The sequence below is a fragment of the Corapipo altera genome, unplaced genomic scaffold (assembly GCF_003945725.1).
Source record: "Corapipo altera isolate COAL_440 unplaced genomic scaffold, ASM394572v1 46, whole genome shotgun sequence".
Classification (NCBI taxonomy): domain Eukaryota; kingdom Metazoa; phylum Chordata; class Aves; order Passeriformes; family Pipridae; genus Corapipo; species Corapipo altera.
The window spans coordinates 4,951,975-4,973,049 of NW_020884883.1; the positions used below are offsets into that span (position 1 = coordinate 4,951,975).

At 37.0% G+C, this 21,075-nt stretch overlaps 1 protein-coding gene across 23 annotated transcripts in view; it reads right to left on the bottom strand.

The window, feature by feature from the left end:
- MYT1L (myelin transcription factor 1 like) overlaps positions 1-21,075 on the bottom strand; it is a 326,870-nt gene that overhangs the window by 113,251 nt on the left and 192,544 nt on the right. For all 23 annotated transcript variants that reach the window (XM_027640988.1, XM_027640991.1, XM_027641005.1 and 20 more), the window contains 3 exons: positions 11,680-11,734; positions 11,464-11,497; positions 11,096-11,158 (listed from right to left, as the gene is read on the bottom strand). In XM_027640988.1, the coding sequence (XP_027496789.1) occupies positions 11,096-11,158; positions 11,464-11,497; positions 11,680-11,734 (152 nt within the window). Of the gene's footprint in view, positions 1-11,095; positions 11,159-11,463; positions 11,498-11,679; positions 11,735-21,075 lie in introns of those variants that run through there.

Below are 21,075 nucleotides of genomic sequence, written 5' to 3' on the forward strand. Positions count from 1 at the left end.
GCCCTACTCAAAATAAAGTCATGCAATTACATTCTGTCGGAATTATTCCTACATTTTCAGACAGAAAAACAATCTATTACTTTTTTTCTTTCCATCCCAAACTCCTATCTACTATAAATATGCACTAGTAAAAAGTTGTTATGACCAGTCTTGTTATGGAATGGAATGTATGTATGGAATATCCAGAGAATTCTCTGAGAAATAAGTTTCAAAACCAGGTTTTTTTGTTTGGTGGCTACTGACATACAAACATCTCTAAGACTTATTTCAGAGAATATTAATCACCCATATCATGATGTGTGACATATCCTCTTGTTTGAGATGACAGTTTGCTTGTCCCCTTCTCTGAACAGGTACACATGGTTACTAGAACCAACAAACCATTAATCCTCACTGATCACTCCAGAAGAAACCATGCCCAAGCAAGACCTACATTAAATATCAGTAATTCTAGCACATTTTTCTTACTGTCCCTGCAAATACTAAATAACAAGAACTCATTTGCTAATCTTTGTAAAAATGAACTTTTAACATAAGAAGGATGGTCCAAAGCAAAAGGCGCTGGAGTAGAATTCAGAGGCATGACTCAATTTCTAGCTGTGACACAAATTTCTTGTGTGGCAACAGAGTCACGAACTGCTGGTTTACCAAGGGAGCAAAAGCATTACAGCTCTCAGTTTCTATGCACAGCTGCACAGTAAAATTCTAACATCTAAGTGAGGTATGATTGTTCCTCTTCTTATACCTAGGGACATGCAGAGGTTTAACACACAGCAGAATTTAGACACAGTAATCTGAACTGGCAGAAGGTATTTTCTGTAGTGGGCAATTTTAACTCTTGGAATTAATCACAGAATCACAGAATATGCTGAGCTGGAAGGAACCCACATTGCCTTAAGCCTTCTTTTTTTTTTTTTCTCACAAAACTAGAGATTTACTCAGTTGTTTGACTTGGGGATGGTCAGAGAAGGAATCACAATCCCAGCCTTAGCCATTTTCCAATCTAGAACGTAGAGAAATGTGTGAGCAACTTGTGTTTAATATCCTCTTTTGCCAGGGGTAACTGAAGCTTCATTTAACCCCTTCAGAAGACTGATTGCTCATGAGATTTTAGAGTAATCTAGGTTGAGAGTGCCCACTTCTCTAATACTTCATGCAAAATAATATATTTACATATTCTTTACTACCAGTGAAGGATTCATTGAATTCTTCTCTGAAATGACTGTCTGTCTCCTATATGAAATGCTAATGCTGGGACTGAAAACAGGGTTCTTCTGTCTCCAAGCGAGTTACAAAGCTATATCCTTCCCTCTTCCTTTTGAATATATTATTCACTGTAAAAGAACAGATGAAGAAAAAAGAATACAAACATCCTGACATCTTAACTTCTTTATAGTCAATACAAGTTCCTACAAGATGGAAGAAACATGTCCTAATGCCTATTGACAAAGAATAAAACAGCCTGCAAGTGCCATGTTTGTACAGATCACAAACTGGAGGACTTTAACATTTAAACACTTGCTACACTGAAATAAGCAGATGAGAGATTAGAAATGTACTATCTATGCTATGGACTTAATATGGCATCAAGATGCCCAAATAAATGTTTTCACAAGTCTGATGAGAAGCAGCTGAGGGAGCTGGGGTTATATAGGCTAGAGAAAAGAAGACTGAGAGGAAACCTTATTGCTCCTTACAACAACCTGAGAGGAGACTGTAGTGAGGTGAGGATTGCTTTCTTCCCCCAAGTAACAAGTGATAGGAAGAAAGGAAGAAACTTTAAGTTGTGCCAGGAGAGTTTTAGGTTGGGTATTAAGAAAATTTTTCACTGAAGAGATTATTGAGCATTGGAACAGGCTGCCCAAGGAACCCATCCCCATGGGTATTTAAAAGACATGTAGAAGTGGCACTTGGGGATATGGTTTAATGATGGACTTAGCAGTGCTGGGTTAACACTTGGACTCAATGATTTTAAGGGTGTTTTTCCAACCTCAACAATTCTATGACTCCACATTTGGACAAGCTTAACGTTAAAAGTACAATTCTACTGTGACTTCAGGGTTAGACACAAAATAAGGGAGAGTTGATGAGGGTCCTTTGGACTTAAAGCAGAAGTTAAATGAATGCCAGTTTTTAGCTCTAACCTTTATTCTGAACACCTATTCCTCATTCACAAAGTATGGGTAAGATTTTCTCCTGAAGACATTATGAGGGTAAAAAAAACAGTTGCAGGTGCATATCTTTGGTGATTTCTTTCATGAGGATCAGCTGAACAGAAGGCATTCCTTCCACTCCTTGTGTATCCAATTTAGTGGCCTGCTCACTACTTTAAATAAAAAACTTGATGGTAGAGAAGTCTGTCCCAGTCACAGGGAACTGGACATAAAAAAACCTTTCTTTTAAATTACTGTTATTGGCATTTAAAGCCAATCATATCCTGTACTGTCTGACTATACTTTATACTAATACAAATTTTATCTTGATTCATGGATTTAAGACACAGGCCCAACTTCAATCACAGGAAAATTGTCTCTTAGGCATTGACTCTGAGATTAGCTCAGTTGGTTAGAGTATGGTCCTAATAAGGCCAAGGTTGTGGGTTTGATCCCTGTATGGGCCATTCACTTAAGAGCTGGACTTGATGATCCTTTTGGGTCCATTTCAACTCAGAATATTCTATGATTATACCTCTTCTCCACTCTTCCATGGATACTTAGAGCATGGTGCTGCTGGTTCTTGCAAATAATGAAAGGACATAAGGTTCTGCGATCCCTTTTCTTGTCATCAGAAAGCTTCAAGATTTTCCTGAGAAGGTGATTAAGGTGAGTAGCCAGAAAAACTAACTTGGTAGGTCCAATCACCTGGTTATCTGGACACTAGTTACCTGGACACTGTAAAAGGTATCACCATTTACAGTGTCCTAAGCTGTATAGTACTGAGGATGTTTTCAGGAGCTATCTATTCCCCAGGCATTTGATTCTATACTGTGGATGTATTTATTTAGATTTATTATTGCCATCAAAGATGGCTCAGGACTTCCTCTCCTTTCCCTGTCCTGAGCTGACACCACTAGAAGTAGTACTTCATATCAACCACTAATAAGAAGTGACATCTTTGAAAGGGTTGTCTCAACTTATTGAAAAACCTCAATAGAAGTCTTTAAAGACAAATCATAGTGTATTTTTTAGGGTTCTTTAATTTTTTACTTCATTTCTTATTTTCTTCATATTCTTTTGCTAGCCCAGGTAATACTTAGGGTGCTCGATCTCATAAAATACAAGCATTTGAAAGAAAAGATAACTAGAGTTTTATTTATTCTTTAACTATATGATTTCTCCTGCCTCCTTTTTTGATGATTCTAGCAGACTTCAAATCATTTTCACTGAGATGGAGAAAAAAGAGGGGCAATGATATTCTGATAGTGTGGGTACCACCACTAAAACTTTTTCAAAGTTATCTATGTTATTTATCTTGGACACTGGAACAAGGTATAAGATGGGGTTCCCTGTCTATCCAGCTGTCAGTATTCACCAGTAAATTCTCCTGTTTCCAAAGACCTGAGTTGAGATGCTCCAGTCCACAGGCCTCTTTTAACACATAGTAGCTGTGCTGCTGCTCAGAAGAACTGTTGGAAGGAGGATGCAGGTAACTCCATAGCACCCTAAACTCAGTGCATAACATTGCTCATGATGTTTTTGGTTTAGTCTATGGTTAAAAACCATGACTGCATTTTCACTAAAATACACATTAAGAAGATTTTTTTAAAATACCTACAGCTTTTTAACCTCAGAATCAATATTTTTACAGAAATATTGTAGAAATAATTCACAAACTATGAAATAGGGAAACTAGACTAGACTCTAAATGTAAAATTATCTTGTCATTACAAATCAGTTAATTCTGCTCTATGATCCAGAAAAATGTTTTGATCCAAAAAGCACTGAATTGTAAGGTTAGACTTCCTCTGACATCAATAACCATCTAACAGATCTTTATTTATATAGCAGATAAATACCAGAGCCAGAGTTCTGGGCTCTGTGTTTGTTATAATCCCCCATACATGCTTCTATCTTTACACCTTAAGATGTTTACAAATGGGGAAACAGAGGCACAGTGAGATAAAATGTCATGCCCACCACGTGCGAATCAACTCTGTAGATCCTCTTTTCCATTATGAAAAGCACAAGACGATTTATTTCTCTCCTAAGAGAACACAATGTTCTCAGCAAACCTACCAGACCAACCAAATAAATTTCCCATTGGCAAGGAAAAAATGTGTATAGCTTGTTTGGGGAAATTATCTCCCCATTATTACTGGATGTTCTTTCTCTTTTTTTTTTTTCTCTTTCCCATACTTTCTGCATGGTCTACATTTATTTTGTAGCTGATAGGAACATCTCTAGACAGATCCTTCCACAGAAAACACTCTGTCTGCAAGCGGACTGCTGCATGAGAAATGCAGTACCTTCCATTTGAAAGAAAATGAGCATATCATTACAGCAACATACAAGCCACAAAGCACATCCTAAATCCTCTGCTGCTGCACACTTAGGTCAGCATGCTCCATGCTCCTGCCCCTGATTTACTTTCTTTCCCCTCCCTTTATAAGGCTTGTGCTCCTGGTACATGCAGGTCCTGCAACTTCCTGCCACTGGAATAGCTATTCCCAATAGAGATGGTGGTAGGAGCAATTGAACTGCGGTTCCTTTGTGTAGTCACCTCTAGACAATGGCCACTAGCATGCAGAGCCACACGCCAACTGCTGGTGTGTATTTGCTTGACGTTTCAGACCCAACTTTGCACCTTTCTTATCATTAATCAACAATCAGACAAAGGATATATTGCTGAATCCAGACAGCAGCCAATACAGACCTCTAATACATTATGGATTCTCTGTCAGCACATTTATTTATTGTTTGCAGTGTTCTGTTTCAAAATCCCTATGCTCTTCCACTTATTTATTTACTTACTTATTTCTCTTTAGGTGAATTTAATAAACAGTGAAGATTCATTTATTAACATTTTTTACAAACCCTGAGTGGTGGATTACTTCATATAAAATATATTTATAATAATATTCTTGGTATTTACCACAACTTGCCAAAGTCTTTAGCAAATACACCGTTAAATGAAATAGAATTGAATTGCACAGGCAGTGTCAAAGTATTTCCTTAGGTAAATATCCAGTGAATCATTTTATCATTATTTAACACTATAATAAAGGTTGACTATCAGCTTAAAAGAATATACATTTGTCTACACTTCCAGCATGCAGTGGGATTTTTCACAGCATCATGAAAGCACGCAACAATAAGGACCTCACTGTTCTGTGGTTAGACTTTAACACAGATGCATCAGTGGACCTCTGGTTCTGCACAGCATGCAACCATGCTATGCTATCAAATTAATGTTAAAATATGTATGTCCTGGTTTCTGATTTATGATATCTTTGACAAATAGTAAAAAGGACAGGCATGCCATAAAGTTTATGGATGGAGTGATGGCATGCACAATGATGTCTCATAAAGAATAAAGGGGGAAAAGTTATTTATTCTTGTGATTCAAGAACTAAAATACAGCTAGACTGGCTGCGTGCACAGAATTTTTCATAAATATCCCACAGTGCACCCTGTTGTACAGCAGCCATACATTAATTAGAGCATTCAGCAAACACTGCAATGTGTTACACTCACCCAAGTGAATCTTCATTTTTCACATGCAGGGCCTTACTAATTAAAATCGGCTTTGCAATTAAATGTGGAAAATTGTGTTAAACTTTCAAGCGTAGTTCAGAAAAAATGCATTTATTTTTAGGGTATTTTATTTTGATGCAAATTAATTCTTCATCAAAGTGAGACCAGTAAAGGGAAGGTATGAGGATTTCTCTTTTTTTCTATTATAGATGCTCCTCTCAGTTGCAAGTTGCAATGCTCCACTATCTCTCTGCCAGTACCTGGCCCTGTTCCAATGCTTTTAGTGAGTGCTATCTGTCAAGGCATGAATAATACAGCCCCTAGGCTGTCGGCAGAATCCAAATGAGGCATACATCAGGAAGCAAGCACTCGACTTTAGCTCCAGAACATGCTCCTGTGAAGACAGGCAATTATTCACCCACGGCTGCAGCCATGGCAATCAAACTGGTGGGTGAAAAGGTATATGAAATGAAAAAATTTGAATAAGAAATATGGCACAACAAGTCACAGAAATTCAATAATTTTCTAATAACAGAGAGACATTTGACTCTTTTAATTTTGAAGTTTGGGAGCCTGAATTATTTCACTCACTCTGTTAGAAAATATAGACTAAACTACAGTATATAATGGCAATACAACAGTATGTGAGGCCTTCTCTAATCAAAACAGCAATGTTAAACTCTAAGGTATTTATAAATTCAAATTGCTGTATGAAGTGAGAAATTTCATGCTTAAAAATTAAAAGTTAATCATAACAATTCTATCTGTATAATGTAATAAATCAGAGATAGCCAGGTAAAGCAACAAAGAAGTGGTGCTATCAAGAAATTTGGTGGAAAATTAAAATGCAATCTATTTTATAAAGTTAGGGAAAATTCATACATTACAGATACACATATCGTTTTATGATCCCTCTTAATTTTTGAGATTCGTCTTTTTTTTTTGCAAAGCTTTGTATCAGTGATTAATTAAAATAAATCCCTTACAAATAAAATATGAACTGAAGAAAAGGCATGAAAAATTTCTCGGTAGATGAAATGTTTAAGTTGGTTTATTTAATCTGAATTCTTATTTTCAGCAATCAAATTGAAATTCATGGCATAGTGAAAGCTCTACCAGCATTTCCATTTTAAATCTGAAGGGTTTATCGTTTGGGCTCAACAGTTCTACTTCACCAAAATTTTATGCATATTGTTTCAGATCACGATCGTATTTTGATTTAATTTCTATACAATGGTTTTATCTGCTTTCAAATATACACTGATGTATGCATTAAAAGAATTCTAAATTAATATACATGCCACCAGCTTAAGATTTTTTCAAGTTTCATTTGTTAGAATTGGTTTCATTCTGAAATGTGTGGTAATTGGCAAGTGATTAATGCATTACAGAATCTAATTGCTTTTGTTACTTGAGAAAAAAAATAAAACTATTATGCTAAGAAGCTTTTAAAATAGGTCATTGTATGTAATCAGTATTTTTTTAATGGAATCTAGTTAGGATTTTTATGACATGTCTACATACCTATTTACATGGTAAATCATTGGCACCTATCTGACATATGATGTGTTTTAAAAGGATGCTAAATGCTGAGCAACAAAGTAAAGTGTTATATTTCTAAAAACAATCATTTGCATCTATTTAGTCCAGTTTGCTCTCAATTACTCTAAAGTATCTATGGGATTTGCAACTGCAAAACAGACCAAAAACTGGACTTTCACATTTATATTTGTATATACACAATGTGAATCTTATTGTCTTTAAAGCTGATTAATGTAAGTGGCAAATTTCCTGCTAATTCCAATGAAAGAACAGTTGAATCTATGCTTTTCTTCAGATGCTTAGCCAAAAGATATCCTGAAAACACAGTTCTGGGAACACGCTCCTGGTGTGGCCCCAGTCACTGCTATATACCCAGATGGATTGTTCACAGTTAGAAGTATGCAACGATCTGGACCAAGTTTATTGTTCAAAATGAATTCACAGTTCTGAAGGTATAAGAGTAGTGTTCATCAATATCCTGCTATGCACAATGGGCCTGAAGAGCTACCAAGGGAATAAAATAAACAGTATCAGGAGCACGGCCCAGGGACAGGCTCTGGTTTTCACTCCTAAGATTTGAATTCTTCTCTTGTCTCCACCACTATCTGAACATGTCTGTGGTTTCTTTTTTTTTTTGGTTTTTCTTTGCTTTCAGATCTTTCCCAGGCTTTGTTCAGTTGGCCTCAGGTGCCTGGAATCATAAACAACAGGTACCAAAGTCCTATTTGTGTAAATTTTAACATTGAGGCGTTGCCTCATGCTGTGTATCATAAACAGTACTAGAAGGTCCGTGACAGCTTCAGGTTTCCAGAAACTACTAAAGTACAAAAAAGAGGTGAGGCTGCTCTGAAGAAGGTAGGCACACCACCTAACTTTGGTCACTTCCCCTCAGTGCCCAAACCGGGATGCTAATCTTTCTGACTTTTTATGTAGTCACTGGAGAGAGGTGCTTTCACCAAGTTAATTTTAGAGATCCCAGCATCCTGCCCCAAAGTGCCCTTTGGAGAAATTTGTTCATCTAAGCTGTCTATTAGCATGCCCAACTAACAAGCTGACATCAAGCACCAAACTTGAGAGCAAAGTACCAAGTCATGCAAGGTTTTACTTCCCTTCCAAATAAAATTTGACACAAAGAAAAAAATCAAAAAGACGGAAATGACACAACAAGCTGTTACCACTGTTACCCTACCTAGAACTAGACTTGTGTTTTCATACACCTCAAAGGAAACATCAATGACAGAGAAGGTCTGCTTGTTCCCCTAGTTAACGCTACATTGCAGCTCTTTCATAATTAAAAATATGTAAAAATACAACTAAGGTACGAAACATATGATAAAACTCTCTGTTAACTTTTATCTAATATTTTATGAGTAGTATAATTTTGCACCCCCTGAATCTATCTGAAAATTTGAAAGGATCTGCTTATTTCAGTTCATGTTTAATGTACTACCTGAACATGGTTTTCACTGTTACATTGCTACTGCAGGGATAAAATTACAATGAAAAAAAACCCCTTGATATTTCAGATACTTTGAGACATTATAGAAGAAATAGAATTCTGGAAGGCTCTGACTACATCTAGTGGAAGCAAATACATTTCATTCCTAATAACAGCCTGGTCTGATATTGTGAATGAAAAGGTCTTAACCTCATTAAAATGCTCTGTAGGTCTAAAGAGAGTTGAGTTAGGCATCAGCTGAGATATGCAATTCCCCGAACACATAAAATTTTTAAGACAGTCTGATTTCCTTGGAAGAAATGTTTGGGTCTTTCCCACCCAAACAGCAAAATAGAAAAAAAGAAAAATCCTTTCAGATTCTTTCAAAATGGTAAATTTAGTAGTTATTGGTTGAGATATAAATATTACTTTTCTTTTAGAAAATAGATATGCACATTGTAAACCACCACAAAGAACTTTCTGTTTTTACATTAAATAAGACATATATTGGCTAAATATATTTTGATTAGTGGATTGGCAATCAGGGTGACAAGAAAACATAAAAGCTCCACAAATCTTTAGCGGGAAAAAAAAGGAATTTTTGATGTATTTCCAATTTTTATTCTTTGCGCATCTGCCCAAAATTTCATTTAATTAACCACTCTGAGATTCAGTCTGTTCGTGTACTGACATACCAGAATCATGTAAAGAAAGCAAAATATGGAATTAACGCCTCAAAACTGCAGGTAATCTTTCCAAACCTCACATCTATTCTTTTCCCTTCCCCTAAAAGGGTGATTTTACACAAACATAGTCACTAACTCTAACACAAAGTTAGAGTAATTCAGAAGAAAAGTCAGATTTTTTTAAGCTAAAGAATTTCTTCTGTATGTTTCAAGGCTTTTGTTTTTGAAATCTGCACAAAAATTCCATTAAGTGTAAAGAAATGTTATAATCATGTCATTTAACTGCTGACTGTCATGAAATTTCTGAGGGAAAAGAAGGATTCAGTGCCATTCATTAATTACTTGTGAGGCTTGTATTTACGTAAAGAAAATGGACAAAAGAAAACCATGGTTTGAAATGAGAAGTCACAAGTGAATTTAAAAATAATTATTTTGGTTACTTTTCCTAAATCAGTGTTCCAATCTAATCAAGCCTTAAAATAACCACAGAAATGGTACTGCTCTTATGAGTGAAAAACATTTAAGAAAATAAATTTGAGTAATTATTTTACGGTTTATATTGTTCAAATGTAATTCAAACTAATTTTAATATCAGGAGTATCTCTTTTCTTGCTCTAATTGTGAAAGTATTTTCTGGATTTATCCCTAAGCTTCATTCACTGATAAGAAAAAAGGCACATGAATGGACTGAGTGGCACTGTTCAGTATTTTTTCCCGTTTCAAAAAAATGCCTCAACCACAAATATCTAATTTGAATTTAATTCATAAACCCCATATGCCCTCATTACAAAGCGGTAATCAGATATGGTGTGAAATATGTGCTCTTATAAACACCACAAGTGCTTTAAAACCTGAAAAAGTCAAAAATGAAAAAAATCTTGACAGTTTCAGAAGAATTTAACACTGGTTTGAACATCTCCCCCTACTGAGAAAAGAGATGGCCCAAACATCAGCCATTTTATCTCTTCCAATGGGCTGCTGTACAAAATATGTCAAATGAAATGCACAGCATGAGAGAAAAATACATGTATTATAGAGTTGTTAAAATTTCAAAATATTGCACAAGAAATTCACAGACAAATGATTCAGGAAAGGAATGATGTTTATACAGATATGCAACACTATTGATCATTGACCTTGTAGACACAGAAATGGAAAGACTGAGGGCTAAATTAATTTGAAACACATGTAGCATGTGTAACATATGCTACCTTATACACAATTAACAATAAACAGCTAAAAAAAATCTTTCTCCAGGAGATTCTCTACATATCATGGTTTAGAAACTAAAGTAAAGGTATTTATAGCTACAGGATAACATTTGAACCCTGAAGTCTTATTATCACTGATTTGTCTTAAGCTTTGACCTTTGAATCTAACCTCATCATTTAACTTAAAATGTTCAGAAGCTTGTTTTCATTCAGTTATGAAATACATTAAATAAGCAGAAGAACATGAGTGCCAACATATAAGTAGGGCCAAATTTTCATTTGCAACACATGAGCAAGAGAACTGTATGCAAAAATTGAGAGAAGACTGACAATGAGAACAAGTCTCCTTAGCAAAAACGCGAGTTAAATTTTGTGTGACAGTCAGAAAGAAAAAAAACCCTGAATCTGAATGGCTTCTAGAATGCCTTATTGCTAATTTTTATCATTGTTTGGTTTATCAAGGCCATACCAGATAACTTGTTTACCAAATCTCTTCACTAAATTATGGAAAATTGCAGATATTACCTTCTGTGTCTTGCATATTTGCCACTAACATGACCACTGCCATCACAGCCAGGTGTTGGACAGCTGCAAAAGAGAGAATTAATCATATAGGTGCTGGTGTGCTGCAGAAAGATTATATTAAAAGCAGGCAGGCGGTAGGCATTACAGAGATGGAGGGCAACCAAGATAGAAAGAGAAATCAAATAACTGAAGGGGAAAAAAAAAAAAGAGGGGATGCTTTTTATTAGCAAGTCTCGAGGGAATTAATTTCATCAGTGCAGCAGGGCATGAGCAAACCACCAATGAACTTGAAAGTGCATTATACCCATTAAAAGGCATGAATTTTCTAAATTGCTAATGGGGATACATTTTACACTCAGAGCACTAACCTGAACAGCTCTTGTATGGCTGGTTCCACGGGAACTGCAGAGAGATGGAAAATATATAAAAATTTATCATCTATTACAAGTACCCCTCTTCTAAAAAAAATTACCAGAAAGGTTGTGTAAAAGCAAGGGTCAGAATGAATTGTGCAAAGAGATTCTGGAGGATGAAGGTCACCCTGAGCAGGGGCCTTGAGTGATTTACTGAAGCAAGAGACGTACCTCGAACACCTTTGGAGCGTGTGCGATGGCGCTTCTCGTCTGCATCCACCTCCATCTGGGAATAGATTAGCAGGCAGTCAATGTTCTTATCCTGCATGCACAGACTATCAATGCACAGACTGATACAGTCTCTCACACAATTTATTGACACTATTTTAATTCCATTTTATCCTGTAAGGGAAAGTTCTACTTACAGGGGATTTTTAGGATCCTCATGTTTATTTAAAAACAGAAAATGAAATAATTTCTGCTTTAAACAGTCAGTTTCCATGCCCTGCTTTCATAGTAAATTGTGTGCAACTAAGTGCTAGTTCCTCTTTTCAAAGAGATATTTCTAATATAAATCACTGATTACTCCCATATGTTTTGAAACAAGAATTCAATAGATTTCTATACAATTTAAAACAAAAGTCAAGGGGTCACACACCACAGATCGTTTTCTAACCAAACCCTTTGCAATGGGAAAGAGAGGAAGGAATAACGACTGAGAAGGAGATGAAGAGTCATCCTTAGACCTTCAAATATTTCATATTATTTAATATGGCATTACCATCTTTGCCAACATGTTTCATTGTTTAGTTATGTTTTTCAAGTTTCAGGAATGTGCTCACTTGCTACATGACTCAGTCGTTACCTTCATTTTATAAACAACTTGCCTATCCAGTGCAGCTATCTACGCAGTAATAAATATATATCCATCTTAAATATTTACCACACAGGGGCAAGGCTGCATTACGATACTTGGAAAGTATCATAAATACTAATCTATAGTAGTTAACAGAAGGCTACATAATTTGTCCTGATTTTTCATGTACTATTTTCAACAGACTTTCAAAGGAAAACTACATAGGCTGGCTAGAGTTTAGGCTTTTGTTCAACATAAGCAAATTACACTGTACTATGTTAAGAGACTGTGTCAGGGAAAATATATGAAGTATCTGTATCACCAGCTCCTTTGGATATAGAAGAACAGGATGGCAAGATGGATCTAAAGTGCTTCATACATAGAGATGATACTGTAAAGGTTGGGAAGCACAGAAATAGACTATAATGCTCTAGTTCCCCCAGGGGAAAAAAAAATCAATCACCCCTTTATAGCAATATCCTTGGATTGATATCTTGTAAGAATGTCATATATCCCATGCAAAAACATGGAAACACGTACATGTCACTTTCAGCCAAGCCTTTAATCACCTAGCTTCCTTAACACAAATGGATGTGGGAAATAGATAGGAAGGAAGAAATCAAGGGGTGCTTTACAGAGCTCTCTCAACATATTACATCAGGAGAAAAGTCACCTCAACAAAATCTGTGGGTGATAGGGATTTGGTGAAAAGAAAGTGTCACTCTCACAAGGCTCTGCTCTACTGATGTAGTTCTGCTTCTGAACCAGTCAACACCTGGTTCTTGGTAGCATGATTTAGTCCACACTAAAGGGATGATCTTCTAAAATAAACAGGTGTTATGAAAGCTAATAAAGCACTAGCCCCTATTAGAGGGCTTCAGGTCAGTCTTCTGATGGGGTTCTTTGCGTAACCTTGAGTGGATTTAATTTTTAAATTAAGACACCTACACATAGCTGTTTGCACACACATTTGGAGTGTAAGCTTCTGTCTTCATCAACCAATGATGCTGTCTGAGATCCTGTAAGGTATCCCATCAAGCCTTCAATTGCCAGTCCAGAAAGGTAGAGAAGAGTACAGATAGATCCTCTGTTGTATGTACCAACCCTGGGCAGAAGTTTCAGGTATTCTCTGGCATCAGAAATGACACTAACTGCCTGTGCTCAGGCAACTGAACTTAACCCCAGGTCAACACAGCCACCAGAGCTTGAGGAACAATTCCTTTGACCACCTCCTAGGTGTTACTTCAGGTTGGACAGAATCAGTCTCTAGGCTCCTTTGCCCATACTGTCTAGCTCTCCTAAGCCTACTGCATGAGATACTTGGCATACCTACTACAGGCACCTAAACTAAATCTTAAACTTTAACCCATCCACAGTGACTATTCTATACCTTGAGTTCACACCCTATCTTGTTTCTTAGCTTCAATGTCTTGATAGGCATTTGAAGTTTTCCAAGTTGCCATATCAAAGCGCAAAACAGTATTTCTGGAATATAAAAATTACCCACTAGATGATGACATTCTTTTACTAATAAAAAAACAGTACATTGTGTTATTCTGTAACTCTCGCAATGTGTAAGGACTTGACAGGAAACCAGAAGTGAAGTTACTTGATTTTCAGACTAGTATGCTTTTTTAAAATGTTTGAAAAACATTATCTAGCCTCATTTGTCACCACTGAAAAATCTGCTGAAAGAACTATTATGATCTTAACCTGGAAACGCAGCCCCAGTTGTTATGATAATCTGTGTAAATCTGGAAGGGGCAAACTACAGAACAGATTTGCCTTTCTTTCTAAACCAGAGTATGCACTTCAAGAACACTGAGGATACACTTTTAACTACATTATCAAAGAAGAAATCAACAAGCTGGAAAAGCCCCTATAGGATCCGCACAATCCAGATCCAGAAGCAGGTCAAAGAAGTGAAAAAAGATCATAAAAGCTGCAGGCATGCAGTGTTACTTTAAATTTTGTTGTGTATCCTACATAGGCTGCTGCTTCTCTAGAAAGGCACAAATTCACCTTCTGTTGTCTGTGACCTAGATGCCCTCTCATATATGGCAATGTGTGTCTTTAATGCTCTGGGACACCTCAAATGCTAGTAGGTGCCCATGTTTAACCAACAGATTCTTGCTTTGACTTTATTTATATACTCACAGATCTTTAGGACTTTGTCTGACATTTCAAAACTTCAGCCTTCACCTCTCCAGACTGGATGTTGGGAGCAAGCAATTTCCTGAAATTCTAGTGAGATGTAAATTGGTTCTGCAAAAGGACAGTCACCTGGCAGGCTACCATAGGCAGTCCTTGGAGGCACCCCTTGCACTTTCATGGCCAGGAACAGACTTCTACTCCTGAGACCATTAATCTCATACAAACACAGGCTTCCTCATTATTTTCACATGCAGAAAAAGGAAATGTGGACCTTAGTCTCACAAGGAGTGCACCTCAGTAGTTCTACTTTATTCATGACCTCTCCATTAAAGTTCTGCAGAATACTTAGTCACTGTTCCAGAAAAGAACTTGTGGACATTGAGGACAGGCTGGCTAGAGTTAGTTTTAAGCCTGTCATCTAAGATTATGTATGAAAGCAAAGAGGAAGGCATCAGGAATAGGAAGAGAAGAAATTTTTAACCTGGTTTCAAAGAGAAGTTCTAAAAACGAAAATGGAAAGGTCTAAGCTGATTAGAAGGATGGAGCACTTCTTCTATGAGGAAAGACTGGGATTGTTCCTAGAGAAGAGAAGGCTTCAAGGTGACCTAACTGTGGCCTTCCAGTAGTTGAAGGGAGCCTACGAGAAAGATGGAGAGGGACTTTTTACAAGAGCATGTAGTGACAGGACAAGGGGGAATGTCTTCAAACTGAGACTAGGTTTAGAATAGATACTAGGAAGAAATTCTTTGCTGTGAGGGTGGTGAGACATTGGAACAGGTTGCCCAGAGAAGTTGTGAATGCCCCATCCCTGGGAGTGTTCAAGGCCAACTTGATGGAGCTCTGAGAAACCTGGTCTAGTGGAAGGTTCCCTGCCCATGGCAGGGGGGAATGATCTTTAAGACCCTTCCAAATCAAGGCCATTCTATGACTCTATGATTCTCTGATTCTGTGATTCTTAATGCTGAGAAGGAAAAGATAAAAAAGGTCTTAGTAGAAATTAAATCTGTAAGTTAGAATTTAAAATAACTGAATTCTTGGATATGTCTTACACAGAAAGAAGTAGATCTAGCAACTCTGTATCTCTATTATGTGCATTCTTGTTATTGAAGATTTAGAGAAACAAGGCCCTGAATAGTTACAAATCAGTGCTCTAACTAATAAACCACCGGACAGGGTAAAGAAGAGGTCTGTTATATAGATAGATATGTTGAAGCCAACCAAATAGGACATGGAACAGGTTGAGTAGTTTCTTTAGCATCTGAAACAAACAAACAAACAAACAAAATAAAACCCCAAACAAATCCCTCCCAACAAAAACAACCAAACAAAAACCAACCAACCAATCAACCAAAAACAACCAAAAACCCAAGCTCTGCGTGGTCACCTGCGCGCAGGCAATTAAGACCTATTATGTATTAATGTATAGAATCTTATCCCAGTAACTACTACTACACACAAAAACATACAAACGTGAGGTGCTTTAGAAACATCAATATAGGAAAGCTGGAAATAATAATGAGAAAAACTGAGAAGAAGGAAATCTTTTAACATAAAATGACTATGACTAGGAGCAAATGACTATGACTAGGAGCACTTTACAATATTTCATTAAATGTTAAAAATAAAAAAGGTACATAATCACATGAGAACCATTCACTAATAACAGAGAAAAGAAAATAAAGAGAAAGGCAATACCCCCTCTTCAATACTCCAAAGCTTAAAAAAAAATAACCTATAGCTTGTGAGGATTAAAAAATAATTCATATGCCTGTATACACACACAGAACAGTTTACTAGTAAACATAAGCTATCGATACAGTGAATTAAAAATATCAAACAAAACCAAATGTTGAATGGGAAACACAATAATATCAAGAAATCACTTAAATATATCTGGGAGAATTTTTGATTATTATTATTATTGAGAAATATAGTACTAGTAACAAACAAGAAAATTTAAAAAAAGGTTTGTCATCTTAAAATCAAAGTCTCAGACAACATTTACCTCCCCTCCAAAAAGAGCCTAATAGCTCTTCAAGACATGGTTGTTGTTAAGAAACAAACCCGGAATACTTGGAAAATATTGGAAATATTGAAAAAAATATTGAAAAAAAAATTCTGAAAAAAATTTACTTTTAACTTTTAAAATTAATCTTTACTGATTGATGAGAGGGTGGTGTGGCTCACCAAGTTATTCTTCCTGATGCTGACCCTTAGTAACATCATAGAAAAGCAATATGGAATACAAGATGACATAATTAGTACCAGTCAACACTTCATCGTGGAAAATCTGTTCCAGTGCTCAGTTACCTGCACAGTAAAGAAGTTCTTCCTCATATTCAGGTGGAACTTCCTGTGTATCAGTTTCTGCCTGTTGCCTCTTGTCCTATTGATTGGCACCACCAAGAAAAGGCTGGCTCTGTCCTCTTGACACCCTCCCTTCAGATACTTACAGACCTTTCTGAGGTCTCCTCTCAGTTGTCTGTTCTCGAGTCTGAACAGGCCCGAGTCTGAACATTATTTTCTAGTAATGATAACTGTCAAGTATGACTCCTGATAACCTGAATAAGTTTTTAGAAGCTAAATATGTTTCGTGAGACACTCTTTAACCTATTTGGTAAACGGGACATTTACCAGTTACTTCAATGGGTCCCCAAATATCTCTTCAATTTATTACACACTTTTCACAACATGAAAGTCAGTAACTATACTCTTTTGACATACCAACCTCCATTTTCAAATAATATAAGACAAAAAAGTCACAGCTGGAAAAACCGCTGTGTAAAATAGGTAAGAAAATACTATTCTAGATTTAAACTGAAGGTACAGGGCATAGTTTTTCATAATATACATATAAATTTACTTTAAGGAGCTAATCCTCTGGTTCGTGCAATTCGGATAAAGTTCTGTGTAAATCTGAACTCATGCAACATGACCCAGAAGAAAGAAAAGGCAATTCTAACAGTTAAGGAGAAAGAAGGCGCTGCCAATATATTAATACAAGTCAATTGAAATCTGGATTGAATGAATGTAAATTTATTTTAGACAACTAAAAATACCAATGCTTAGCATGTGATTTCTACCATGGCACTTAAACTACAAAGTTATGGCACTGTTCCAGAGGTACATTAAGATAATACTTTATGTGTCCTTACATTGCTCCTCAACACTTCCTCAACCTACAATAACCCAGGACTTAGGCACAATGGTTTTTAATTCTTCGTAAGTTTAAACTACTTCACCAAAACATGGTTTAGACATGTATAGTTTCACCTGGAAACGCTACAGTCAAGCAACAGAGGAATATAAGGTGAAGATTGTGGGGAATTAAAATATGCAGATCCAGTTAACCTAAATGGAGGGGTAGACACCGATCTCTTCTCTGTGAGGACAGTGACAGAACCACAGGGAATGGCCTGAAGTTGTGTCAGGGGAGGTTTAGGTTGGATATTAGAAAAAAGGTTCTTCACCCAGAGGGTGGTTAGCCACTGGAACAGGCTCCCCAGGGAGGTCGTCACAGCATCAAGCCTGACAGAGTTCAAGAAGCATTTGGACGATACTCTCAGGCATGTGGTGTGACTCTTGGGGATGGTCCTGTGCAGGGCCAGGAGCTGGACTTGATGATCCCTGTGGGTCAATTCCAACTTGGCATATTCTGTGATTCTCTAAACAGACTCTCAATCTGCATACAAAAAACCTTGACTTTCCATATTACATCAGAGCTTACTTCAGTAGACCTGATCCCTGAAGTCTATGTAGAACTCCCTCTTCAATCTACTGAGTTTTTTCGGACTTGCTGATGCAATTTGCATAACACTATGCTTCAGCAGATCTTCCTCGCTCCTAAGTATAGAATCAAAGAATCATAGAATGTTGAGGGGTTGGAATGGACCTTAGAGATCATTTAGTCCCAACTCCCACTGCCACGGGCAGGGACACCAAACCTGACCACACCTGAATCAGTAACAATATCTGGGCCTTAATTTATGCCTTACTGATCACAGTCTTGTAAATTAATTGCATTCTAGGAGAAAATGAGTGCCTTTGTGGATGAAGAGAGATCAGTTGATGGCAATTTAACTCAACTTTAAAAAGGTTTTTGACATAGTATTCTTGTTCTGACTGTATTCGCATAGTTGTTTAAAATAAGTTGTTTTAATATTTCAATTCTCTTAATTAAATGTGGCCTATTACTTCTCTTAACAGAGCACAATAAAATTCAGGATCTTGATTTTGACAGAAAACCTGTATGACCCTCCCAAATATATTTAATGAACTCGTTTCTGATTGTAAGATCTACAAGACAGAAGAGACAAAAAACTTCAGAATAGAAAGTTACTCTAAGGAGCTACTGGAGTGTCAGGCAGAAGGGAAAGCAAATTCTCCGTCCTTTCAGACCCTTTTCCCCACAAACCCAGGGGCCTTCTTGGCATAGACATCTGAGATTTAGTTCAAATATTTTAGAGCACCCTTTTCAGTAAAAGACAAATTAATAAAAGAATTACTGTGTTTGAATCTTCCCCTCAGGAAAACACCAGCATGCAACAAGGCCCTCTTAGAGCAGAGTTCCAGAGGGAACTGTGCAAAGATAAAAGTTACAAGGTGAGGGTACATAATACAAAGCAACATAGTAGGCACATGGGCAAATTAATGACTAGAATATAAATTACTCCTTTGCCCTCTTCCACTTATGATGAACACACAAAGCTTTTATTAATATCAAGGAGAGTCCTTCTTGCAGAACAATAGGAGAATCTATCCTCAGGACTTGTTCTGAAACTTTGAGTAAGAGTCATTTTCCTGCTGTAATGCACAGAGGGAATCCAATCCTTCCATTTTAAGATGAGTAGTGACAGCTGCAGAAAAATCTGTAAATGCAGGCCAGAATAAGCAGAATTTACAAGTTAAATCTACAAGTTCACCATTTATTCATTTTTTGGGGAAATATATTTGGGATTCAGTGAAGTAATGTGGAGGGAAGGTAGGAAACACTTTCAAGTATTTCTCACTGGCCTCAGATTAGTTAGAGTAGAAAAGACCCAAAGTGCACACAGGTCAATTGAGCATCTTTCTCTTATCACGTTTTTTACATTCTTAGATATGAGTAATGAGGAAGTAGTGTGGAAATGATAGGTAAGAAGAAATAGCACTGGATCTATAGCACTTCTTTCTTAGGAGAGAAGATATCCTGTCATCAGTCTGTGGCTCCACAAAGATGCTTCGGATATGTTCAGTGAATAGGCTTTGGGACATGAACTGTAACAGAACTAGAATTTCCAGTGGGAAGAAGATGTCCAGAATATGTCCACACAGCTGAGCAACTCTAATTACCCCATCCTTTAACCACTCCTGCACCAGGCCACTTGCTCTGTGAGTAGTCAGGGTGGTGAGTGCCAGTGCATGCTGACAGGACCATGCAATACTGAAGTCTCAGGAACTTTAAAGTAGTCATGGTCATTTCCCCCCCCATTTATAAGCAGTTCTAAGCATATGTATTCTTCACATGACAAGGAAAAAAAAAATTTACAGTTTTACAGTTCCTGTTACAGCTAATATTTTGGTCATACAGGCTCAAATAAGGATTCACGCTTCCTTGCATTAGATGCAGACATTGAAAGAAAGCAGTCTCTGATTCAAAGGTCTTCTAATAAGACATTAAATAAAACAGAAGAGATAACAGGTCTACATACTTCTATATACCAGTCAGCAAAGCAGTCAGAAGTAGCACAGATTAAAGCTGAATGTAAAATTTACAGTAAGAATCAGAAAATAAATACAGAGAAAGATTTTGGACTTAACTGTAATTTCCATGTCATGAATAGAAGCATATCATGATACGTTCAAGTGGGGGGGATAAGCAACTTAAACCTCTAGGAACTTCAAGAAATGAGATTTCTTGAATATTATTTTCTGTATTGCAGGTGATTCTGAACCAAATTTGCACCAAATTCACTGAATTTATTCTAGAAATTCTAGTAGCATGGGGTTACATCCATAAAAATCAAGACACTATAATACTTTTTATCCAATAGTCTAGCAGTTCTTAGTTGCACTTAGAATGATATGAAAGACATGGATTCTTAGTCCTTCTACCTGGATGGGTGTCTGGTTGTGTGCATGTGTAGTAGTCTGCACCACCAGCCAGGGCAGGGTCTGACAGGTTGTATGCACAGATGTCAGTCACTGAGGAAACTGGGATCCAGTAACTAGGCAGACTGGGTGTCTGAGACAGCTGCTGCAGGGATCCACTGTGCACATACAGAGATACACATACAGAAGTTTTCTCCAGTGGCCCTCCAACCTGCTCAGCCAGAGAGAACAGGATGAGGTTGTTGTGATGTCTGTAGATGTTCTACAATTTCACTCTTAGCCTTAAAATCCAGCAGCGTAGGGAAGGCATGCAAGGCAGATGTACAGTCTCTATAAATCTAGTTCCACCCTTGGCACACATCTGTAACTTGTCCTGACACTAACTGCCTATGTGCAAGTCCTGAGGTGTAATATGCCCCAAAAGACAGGTTTGCATTTAACTTGTAGGATTTAATATCAAAGACTAATTTCTTGGAAGTTTACGTTCTGAACAAGCACTGATACTTGAAAACACCTTTACTTAATAT